Source organism: Rhinolophus sinicus, chromosome 8 (genome assembly GCF_057876585.1).
Source record: "Rhinolophus sinicus isolate RSI-liver-muscle chromosome 8, RSI-T2T, whole genome shotgun sequence".
NCBI classification, from domain to species: Eukaryota; Metazoa; Chordata; class Mammalia; order Chiroptera; family Rhinolophidae; genus Rhinolophus; species Rhinolophus sinicus.
The window spans coordinates 34,542,416-34,553,948 of NC_142508.1; the positions used below are offsets into that span (position 1 = coordinate 34,542,416).

Here is an 11,533-nt window from a genome sequence, read left to right on the forward strand (position 1 = left end):
TTCTCCCAGCACCATTTATTGAAGAGGCTGTCTTTGCTCCATTGTATGTTTTTAGCTTCTTTGTCAAAAATTATCTGTCCATATTTATGTGGTTTTATTTCTGGGTTCTCAATTCTATTCCATTGGTCTATGTGTCTGTTTTTCTGCCAATACCATGCTGTTTTGATTATTGTAGCCCTGTAGTACAAGCCAAAGTCAGGAAGTGTGATACCTCCATTGTAGTTCTTTTTTCTTAAGATTGCTTTGGCTATTCGGGGTCTTTTGTGGTTCCAAACAAATCTGATGGTTTTTTGTTCTATTTCTTTAAAATATGCCATTGGGATTTTGATGGGGATTGCAAAGCTGATTTTTTTTAAAATTAAATTTATTGGGGTGACCAAAAGATACATAGAAACAAATGACAATGAAAATACATCCTACCAAAATTTTTGGGATGCAGCGAAAGCAGTTTTAAGAGGGAAATTTATCTCATTACAGGCCTATCTCAAGAAACAAGAAAATTCCCAAATAAATAACCTCATGTTACACCTTAAAGAACTAGAAAAAGAAAGTCTTCTTTTTTAAAATGAATTTTTATTAAATTTATTGAAAAAAAATTTATTGGGGACATTTGTTAGTAAAGTTATATAGGCTTCAAATGTACAATTCTTTTTTTTAAAAAAAAATATGATTTATAGATGATATAATACAGAATTGTACACCTGAAATCTATGTAACTTTAGTAACAATTGTCACCCCAATAAACTTTAATTAAAAAAAAGTTTATTGGGGTGACAATTGTTAGTAAAGTTTCATAGGTTTCAGGTGTACAATTCTGTAATACATCATCTATATATTGCATTGTGTGTTCACCACCCAGAGTCAGTTCTCCTTAACAATGGTGAAAGCTTGTGTTACTACACAAGTTTTAGTGTAGGGAAACTAGACGCACACATGTCATGGAATATATGGTGTGTTTAGCAAACAGTATTAATAATTAATTTATTATTAGTATTAATAATTAATGGAATTCTAGACACTAAGGTCTTATAAAGGAGGATGTAAGGAGATTTGGTTTTGCTGATGAAGTCAAGACAAACTGAAGTTATGAGCCACAACTCATATAGAGGAGGGTGAAAAACAGTCTGCAAGGAGAATTGAGAATGCTTTGCAATATTTTTTGTCACAATAAGTGAGTTAAACCAAGGCTATAGTGAGCGTTTTATCACCAACATCCAGGAAGGTGGGGTGCAAATATATCAGATCCATACAAGAAAATACCATTTGATCGGCCTGAAAATGGATCCAAGCTTCTTAGTGCCTCTTTCTCCCTTGTGTTCTCCAAGCAGCTTTGCAGGACCTCACAAGTGCTGATTCATTTCCACTTGCAGCACCAAGTGTCTACCTGGTAGTCATTAGCGGGTAGTCCAAAGGTCTATTCTGTCTGACATTTCTGTGTACTTGAGGTCAGTTCAGGTAAGTCTTCTAAGTGTGCTTTGTTTGGAACCTTATGGCTGTGCCAACTTTCAGCCAGTATGGCCAAGAGAGCCACGAGGATCAGCCCTGCCACTCCCATTCGGATCAAATTCTCCACCGTGTAACCTTGGTTCATGGTATCTAGAGACATAATTAAAAAGGGATGTACAAAGAATTAGTCACAATATAGTCACAGGGATATAAAATACAGTATGGGGAATATAATCAACAGTGTTGTAAAGACGATGCAGGGTGCCAGATGGGCACTGGACGTATCAGGGGCATCACTTCATAGACTGTGTAGATGCCTGGCCACTGTGCTATACACCTGAGGCTGAAGTAGAATAATATTGAAATATATATATATATATATATATATATATATATATATATATATATATATATATATATATATATTCATTCATGGAATGTAAAGTACAGCATAGGGCATAGTCAATGGAATTGTAACAGCTATATACAATGTCAGTGAGGTAGTAGATTGGGGGTGGGTTATCACATTGTGAGGGGTGTAAATGTCTAACTATTACATTGCTTTGTACAACTGAAACTAATGTAAAAAAGGGATGAACCATCATTTATCATGTTCCATTTAACACCAACCCCGGAGCCCTGAGATGGGAGCTCACTTATCTATTTGTGTTTACACTGGGACCCCTTCCTCAAAGAACTCATGCATTCGTGAGTGACATTCTTGGTCTGTAAGCTTGGGTCCATGGGTGGGAAACTGGTTCCCAGGGGAGTCTTATAAATAGGGAAAGAGGTGGTTATGGGGAGGTTGTGTTTACTTTTTATTCCTTCCTCATGTAGTGATTTCGCTGAATGTCTAATCATGCACCTCTATATATCTGGAACCCTAAATTGTCTCTTCTACACCTTCTTCACTCCACACAACAATTTGTGTTCCTCTCTCAGACAAGACAAAGGGTATTACAACATTGTTGGTATCTGGGAAGCAGGTAGGAGAAAATTTTCAGGTAAACTTAAATAAAATTAGTCTCTCCTATAATGTGACCTTTTACTAGACAATGCTGATCTCTGAATCTTTAAAAAATTTCTTCATTTGTTATATGGACTACATAGGATTTTCTTCCTCTCAAGTATATAATAAAATATTGTGAAATTATAATGCTCAAAAATCCTAGTAACTTCTGACTCTGGGTGGTGAACACACAATGGGATTTATAGATGATGTAATACAGAATTGTACACCTGAAATCTATGTAACTTTACTAACAATTGTCACCCCAATAAAGTTTAATTAAAAAAAAATCCTAGTAACTTTCTCCTGTTAAAAATAGAGAAGTCAATTCCAAATGGACTTGAAATTCCAAATTAATTCCTAATTGCAAGATACAAAATATTTTGAGTTTAAAGACATGATAGATCATCTTGACACTAAGATAGGAGATGGTTTCGAAAATAAGATACCATGATTACTCTAAAGGAAAAAGCTAATATTTTCACTCCTCCCCCATGGATGCCCAATTGTCCATACACCATTAGTTAGAAAAGACCTTTCTAACCTATATGATCTTACAGTGCCATGGCTATCACATGTTTTTAGCTTGTGGAATGACTGGACAAAGCAGCCATGAGAGATGAATGTGGTTTCCCTGCTTCCATCTGCTCTAACTCGTGTTTCCTCCTCCTGAGCAGAATAATGTACACTAACAATATATTAGGTTGGTGAAAAAGTACTTGTGTTTTTTGCATTTGCTTTTAACCTTTTAAACCGCAATTACTTTTGTACTAACCAATAAAAATGGGGCTTATGACAGAGTTTTAAAGAGAACTGACTCTGGGTGATGAATACACAATACACTATATGGATGATGTATTATAGAATTGTACATTTGAAACCTATATAATTTTACTAACAAATGTCACCCCAATAGATTTAATAAAGATTAATATAAAAAAGTAGATCTTTACCAGCAAAAAAAAAAAAAAAAGAGTCTTTCGCATGAGCCATAAATTCCCACTCAGTCACTCAGAGTGGATTCTAGGATGTGTTTTAGGTTAGGTTAAGGATTTCCAGTTACAACTAAGCATTTGAAAAAGAGGTGGGTCAGTCTACAGATGTGTCAAATATCTATTGTCTCAATAACACCCCTTCATGTGATTCTGAATGTGGGCCTCTCTTTATCAACAGACTTGATTCTGAATTGGGCTTCTTTTTTATCCACAGATCATGTGTTTCAAAGGACACTGTCTGGAGAACTCTAGAAGAGGATCTGAAAGTCAAATGTAGTGTAGGTGAGAAGTGCTCCTTCCTTCACAGTCCTCTGAGTAATGATTTTCTACTGCCCCACTGTTCGTTCTCAGTGCCTCTCTTCCTATTCCTGCCTGATGCCAAGGCTCTGGACAGCAAATTGGAGCCCAGAGAAGGAGGACATAGAGCGGGGCGGGGTGTACCTACCTGTGACCACAAGCTCCAGGGCATCACTGGGGGCTGACCACACGTAAGGGCTGCCACTGTGCCAACCATAGCACCTGTAGTTCCCTGAGAAGCTGAGGTTCACAGGACCCAGAGTGAAATTGCCTTGGGGTTCTCCAGTTTGGTGCTGTGGCAAGGAAGCTTCTCCTTCCTTGGTCAATACAAATCTATCAAGTGGGATGTGTGCTGAACCACACTGGAGGGAAATATTCTGTCCTGGCATCATCACAAGGCCCTGATCAGTGGAGAGAAAGGGTTTCTCATACAAGCCTAAAAGAGAAGAGAGTGAGATATTAGCAAGATTTTATTCCCCTTTCTCTTTATCCTTGCAACTTATGATGGATCCATGCTAAGAGAAGAAAAGATGCTGCATTTCCTGCTGCACAGGAACGGGAGCTGGAAACATTCCCTTTCATTACCACAGGACCCATACTCTGTCCCAAACTATTGCAGACAGAGCCAGGCAAACAAGCAGCCCTCAGAGCTTAGATGTAAGACAGATGAGAGATAGAGATCTGGTCTCTAAAACCAGAAAAGACATATGATTCTGTTTCCACTGACAATGTGCCCACACCACCACCAAGTAATTGTGGGACACTAGCTGTGTGTCCCACAGTTGAACGCACTTCGGACACTATCTCCCTAGAGACAGTGTCAGATACCACAGGGTAAGGGCTGAGTCCCACAGGACAGCTCCCTACTGCCCGTCTCACGTCCAGGTTGTTGTCTGTGCTTCTCACTGACCAGCTATACATCAGAGGTTCCCACCTTGGGTTCAGTTTATTTGCTAGAGTGGCTTACAGAACTTAGGAATCATGTTACTTACTAGAACACTGGTTTCTTTTAATTAAAAATTTTTTTTATTAGTTTCAGGTGTACTTTAAAAGAATATAACTCAGAAATAGCCAGATGGAAGAGATGCATGGGGAAGGTATGGGGAAAGCGTGTGGAGCGTCCATGCTCTCTCCAGATGTGCCACTATTTCCAGTCTTTATGTGTTCACCAACCCAGAAGCTCTCTGAATCTCATTCTTTTGGGTTTTTATGGAGGCTTCATTAAGAGTCGAGATTGATTAAATCATTGGCTATTGGCAACTGAACTCAACCTCCAGCCCCTCTCCTCTCTCAGGAGGTTGGAGAGTGGAACTGAAAGTTACAACCCTTCAATCGCATGGTTGGTTCCCCTGGCACTGTTAGGTGTGCTTTCCAAAATAAACTCATTAATATAAACTAAGGTGTGGTTGAAAAGGGGTTTGTTAGGAATATCAAGACACCTTTATCATCTTATCACTTAGGAAGGTCCAAGGGTTTTAGGAGCTTTGTGCCAGGAACTGGACAAAGACAAATATATGTTTCTTAATGTAAATCACAGTATCACAAACCATACATTGGGGAAAAGGGGGAATGGTATCCTGAGAGTTTGAGAAGCTAAGTCAGGGACTGAAGGAGGTGAAATTGTGTAAGAATAATGTCATCAGGCATAGAAGGACCTGGAATTCCAGGGTGCATCCTTCTAGAAACACAGGGTCCAGGCTACCTTGAGAACAGAGCTTAAAACTAAGGACCGGACCCAGGCAGGGGCAGCATAGCTCCCCATTCCTTAGGTATGGGCTGCAAATAGTGATTTACTTCAATTTAGAAAGTGTAGGTGGGAGCAAGAATAACTTTGCACTGGAGAAACCTGATGAACACTATCCCAGCCAGGTGCTCAACGTCAATATCAACAGCCATATTCATTTATGTGGTACGTACTCTTGATGTGATGTGTGAAAATGGCATCGTGACTCTGTGGTCTTCCTCAGAATAACCCATAGCTCCTGTCTTGTCATAGGTAAAACATCAAACAACTTCCAATAGTGGGGCATCCAAAAACATATCTGACCAATGCTCCTCAAAACTGCTAAGGTTGTCAAAAACAAGGAAAGCCTGAGAAACTTCCACAGGAGGAGGAACCCAAGAAGAGAGGACAACTAAATACAACACGGGATGGTATCTTGGAATAGATGAAAGACATTAAGTGAAAACTAAGGAAATTCAAATAAACTACAGACTTTAGCTGATGATAATATATCAACTTTAGTTTATTAACGGTAAGGAATCTACCATATGGATGGAAGATGTTAACAATGGGGGAAGTTAGGTGCTGGCTATAAAGGAACTCTCTGCCATATCTTCTCAATTTTCCTGTAAATCTGTAACTGTTGTAAAAAACCAAGTCTATGAAAAAATAAGAAGAAAAAAATGCCCAAGGGCTGGGGGCCTTGGCCATCTCCTCACCTGTCACCACCAGCTCCAGGGCTTCACTGTGCTTTGACCAGTTGAGTGTTTTCCTATATTGGCATTGATAACGCCCTGCAGTGTTTGTATCCATGCGCTTAATGATGAATTCAGCCACCTCCTGAAATCCCCATCTCTTCTCCACCACTGTGGATGTGGAGTTTTTCAGGATCTCCAGTTGATACAAGTAAGATTCAGGTATTCCAGAGCACTGAATCTTCACAGACGCATTCCAGGGAATCACAGAACTGGGCACAGCAGATATTTTAGGAATGGGAAGTTCCCCTGGAAGAAAACAGAGCCCAGACAGTCGGCCTGCCATAGGGAACCTGTACTTCTTTCCTTCTCTGTGGGGGGGGACACAAATAAATAAATGTGCGAAGGACCTGTAATTACTTCCTTTTAAAATGTTTTTTTCCGGGGGTTATTTTCTAATTCAGAAAATATATGTACATAAAATTTACAATTTTAGCCATGTTTCAGTGCACAACTCAGTGGCATTAATTGCATTCACCATATTGTTTAACTATTACCATCATCATGACTCAAAACAGAAACCCTATAACCGTTAAGCAGTAACTCCTCACTCCCTCTTCCCTCAGCCTCTCGTAACCTCTGATCTACTTTCTGTCTCTATGCATTTGCCTGTTTTAGGTAACTTACATCAGGGAAATAATATAATATTTGTCTTCCTATGCCTGGTGTATTTCACTAAGCATAATGTCCTCAAGGTCCATCTATGTTGCAGTGTGTGCAGGAATGTCCTTCCTTTTAATGGCTGAATAATATTCCATTGTATGAATGGACCACATTTTATTTATCCATTCATGTCAATGGAAACTTGGGTTGTTTTGACCTTTTGGCTATTGTGAACAATACTGCTATGAACATGGGTGTACGTATTTCTGTTTGAGTCCTTACTTTCAATTTCTTTGGTTATATACATAGGAGTGGAATTCCTGGCTCATATGTTTAGCTTTTAAGGAAATGAAGAGCTCTTTGAGGAACCAAATCTCACCTCAGTAATAATATATATTATTGACGTGAAATATTATCGAGGTGAAATTCACATAACATAAAATTAACCATTTTTAAAGTGTATGTTTTAGTGGTATTTAGTACATTCACAATATTGTGCAGCCTATCTGGTTCCATTTTTATCCCCCCATACACATTAAGCAGTCACACCTTATTCTACCCACCTCTCAGCCCCTAGCAATTCATAGTTGGCCGTAAAGTTTGCTTAGTGTTTTGTTTGTTACGGTAATTATTATCAACACTCAGTTCTGCTCTTCACTCTGAAGTGAGGGTGCTGAAACTTGGAGAAATGATGCCAATTGCTCAAGACCACAAATTGAAGAGTGGTTAAACCTGGTTTGGAAACTAGGGATATCTCACCCAGATTCTGTGCTGTCTCCTCTGCAGATGGGGAGAGCTCTCCATCCTGAAGCAGTTAGAGAATGCAATGTGACGGAAAGCTAACACAAGTGTCTGTTGACTTTGATGATTACTTCTGTGAGAGAAAGCCAGGAGGCTGGAACTTGGCAATAAAACAGCCCCAAGAGCAGGATTTAGGACAGAAAGGCATTTAGAAAGGATTGGGGGATATAAGAAGGTGCTGGTTAGCTCATTGGCACCAATCCATACATGCTGAGTGGCTTTGAGAAAGTAATTTTGCATTTGAAGACTTCTGCTACATATATATATATATATATATATAAAATTGTAGTTGAATATATATATGTATATATATATGTATGTATATATAGTCATGAGATGTGGAGTACAGCATAGGGAATAGAGTCAATGGAATTGTAACAGCTATATACAATGTCAGAGGGGTAGTAGATTGGGGGCGGGGGGTTACCACTTTGTGAGGGATGTAAATGTCTAACTATTACATTGTTTTGTATACCTGAAACTAATTTAAAAAAAGAAAAAAAGACTGTAAAATAAATAAATAAATATCTTAATGCAAAAAAAAAGAAAAAAAAAGAAAAAAAGACTTCTGCTGTCAGCTTTAACCCTATACAGAAACTAGCAAACAGGGGGAGAGGCACTCAAAACCTGCTGGTTCCATTTGTCAAAGTGTATCATCTATTTTAGACCTGATAGCAATGTGCTCAAATGCAGCTCTGTGAAGGGGATAAGAAGGGTTTGCTGTCCCCATGAGGGCTGTTGTCAAGCAAGACAAACCCTGCTGGACTTTCTTACATTCATTATAATTCATTCACTAATACATCTATGCATTTGTTGTTTCGAAATATATGGAGAGAAGCTTCCATTAACCTAGGCACAATGTGTATCTACTCTCATGATATAAACCAGTAGTTCTCAACATGGGGTGATTTGGCCTTCCAGAGGACAATTTGACAATGTCTAGGGGCATTTTTTTGTGGTCACAACTGAGATGGGAGGAAAAATTGGCATCTAGTGGCTGGAGGGCAAAGATGCTGCTAAACATCCCACAATGCACAGGACAGCCCCCGGAACAAAAGGTTATCTAGCCCCAAATGTCATTGGTGCTGAAATTGAGAAACTGACCTAAATAGATCTGGTTAATACCTTTAAGGGAAGGATGATGTAGGAAATGTCAGATATTAATTTTAAAAATACACAAATATATGACTATAGATGATGAGGTGTGACCTGCAGTACAAAAGTGTAGAACTCTGAGATCTGATAACAGAGGTGAAGGTTCAGCTGATATATGAGGATGAGTAGAAATTGCCTAGGCAACGTGGACAGACAGGTTTGGAGCATTTCAGATTGAAGGGGCAATGGGAGAAGGCCTTGAGTTAATAAAGTGCAGTGAGTGAAGGAGAAACTAAAAAGCAGAGACTCAGAGGGAGAGTGAAAGATGTATTGGAGGAGCAGACACAAGCGAGGGTGGGCAGGACTTGGGGGACCTAGGGAAGTCAGTAGGTATATCTGAAGATAAACTACTAAGAAGTTTTAAGAGGGAGATAAACCTTCTGTCTACCTACCCCAAAATTTAGAAAACACTTATTCATAAAGATATATGTATCCCTATGTTTATTGTAGCATTATTCACAATAGCCAAGACATGGAAACAACCCAAGAGTCCTTCGATGGATGAACACATAAACAACATGGGATACTTATATAAAATGGAATATTACTCAGCCATAGGATGCTGCCATTTTCAATAACATGGGTGGATCTTGAGGATATCATGATAAGCAAAATAAGTTAGACTGAAAAGGAGAAGAATCATACGATCTCACTCATATGTGGGATATAAAACAGAAAGCAACAAATGAATAAAAAAACCAAAACAATCAAACAAACAAACTCTTTGACACAGACAACAATATGGTGGTTACCAGAGAGGAAGGGGTGTAGGAGGAGGTTAGAGAACAAAACGGGTCAAATATATGGTGACAGAAAGAGACTAAACTTTGGGTGATGAGCACACAATACAATATACAGATAATATATTATAATATTGTGCATTTGAAACTTATATAATTTTATTAACTGCTGTCACCCCAATAAATTTAATAAAATAATTAAAAAAAGAAAAGTTATCATTTGGTGAGGGCTATAAATGTCTAACTATTACATTATTTTGCACACCTGAAACAAATAAAATAAAATCATTAGAAGACAAAAAAGGGGGGGGGAAGGAGATAAAATATTTGTATTTTAAAGACACTAGTAATTCAGGCTACAGTCTTTAGAAGTAGCTGGAAGAGAGAAGACATGGATGAACATGGCGTCACACCCATTAGAAGGCCAAGGCAGTAGTTGGGGTGACAGAATATAAAGTAGTAATTTAGTACTACCTACTGTTTAGTACTATAGTAGTATTGAAAAATACACAGATTGTGCAGTAGGGTTGGACTAAGGCAGTATCCCTTTATTTATTTACTTTTATTTTATTTTTTTTCCTTGTCATATTTTTTTTTTTTTTTGGCAATATCCCTTTAAATGAAGCAAAATAGGTAGAATGGGGAGAGTTAGGCTGTGACAACAAATATGTGCAATACAGGAAAGGATATTGGGCAATCAAAGATGGCTCCCAACTTCCTCACAATTGCAGCTGTGAACATTCCGTAACACACATCTTTGATGGACAGACAGATTAACAGAGGCAAAAGCTAAATCCAGCTCTGAGCATGATGAGTTTGAGGGATTTGGAGATACCAAAGTGAGATAGAAATCATGCGAGGGGAACACAGCCGAGACAACTAGAATGGGGAATAAAATTGGAATTCATTTAGGTTTTAGACTCTCTCCAGCTCTTCTATCCCAGAGCTGCCATGAGGGTAGAGGGGCACTGGGGGAGATTTAGGGGAACACTTACCTTCCTGTGCCTGAATCTTCTGGATGAGACAGAACACTAGAAGAGAGAGAGTCATAAAAAAGCAATCCTTCAGTTTCCAATCTCTATTATAAATCACCCGACATAATGGCATTTTTTCTCCCACAACAAACAGCACTGAGGCTCATCTTTTAGTTTTACCTTCTAGATTCAAGCCCCTGAAGCTCTCATTTGTAGGTGCTCTGGAACCATCATGCATCCCCAGAGAGCATGGCATGAGTTGAATGAACCTCACAAGGTCAACTTGACAAGTGAGCCCCACAAGCTAGCTTGGACTTGGATAGACATGGTTATAGATATCTGGAGAAAGATTATCTCTCCAGTAAGGAGATCAGAATCTCCTTGAAAGCCACGGAGATTAATGTGTCTTCATGTTAAGAGGGACCCTGACTGCTTTGGGATTCCCCCATCTTCTTCTCTAACCCACTTTCATTTCAGGACTCACAGAGATAGAGGAGGGTGGTATCTCTGGGGGCCATAATTCTGACACAGCCTCAGTCCAGTGTGCCTCTTGTTAGTACACATTAGCAGATGACAGACTCTCACAAGACATTAAGATCCACAGGAAGTATGAGGTCAGAACCTAACATCAGAGAATTTCTACATTTATTGCCCCACAAGGATTGGTTCACTCCCAATTAACTTAGTAGCTCTTGGATAGAGTCCAAGAGGAGAGCAATCTTCCTGTTTATGTTTCAGATCAGAAATAAGTACTTTCCTCCACCAATTTCTAAGGGGGCTCAAATCTTTCTTTGGACCAGATCTCACATCCAAGAAGAAGGACCTGGGACAGGTAAGATGGGTGCTATACAGACAAAGATTTTTCTTCATTGGATCATCAGTTAAATAGTTTAGTGGTTACCAGAGGGTAAGGGGGTTGGGGGGGTGGGAGATGAGGGTAAGGGGGATCAAATATATGGTGATGGAAGGAGAACTGACTCTGGGTGGTGAACACACAATGGGATTTATAGATGATATAACACAGAATTGTACACC

General features: G+C 39.0%; 1 protein-coding gene across 1 annotated transcript; it reads right to left on the reverse strand.

Moving 5' to 3' along the window:
• Positions 1-776: 776 nt before the first annotated feature.
• On the reverse strand, positions 777-11,077 carry FCAR (Fc alpha receptor). Its single transcript, XM_088800015.1, has 5 exons — positions 10,983-11,077; positions 10,520-10,555; positions 6,190-6,474; positions 3,896-4,183; positions 777-1,596 (listed from the first exon to the last, which is right to left on the reverse strand). The coding sequence occupies exons 1-5, from the start codon at positions 11,014-11,016 to the stop codon at positions 1,415-1,417; spliced, it is 825 nt and encodes a 274-aa protein (XP_088656141.1). The 5' UTR covers positions 11,017-11,077; the 3' UTR covers positions 777-1,414.
• Between the last annotated feature and the right edge of the window lie 456 nt (positions 11,078-11,533).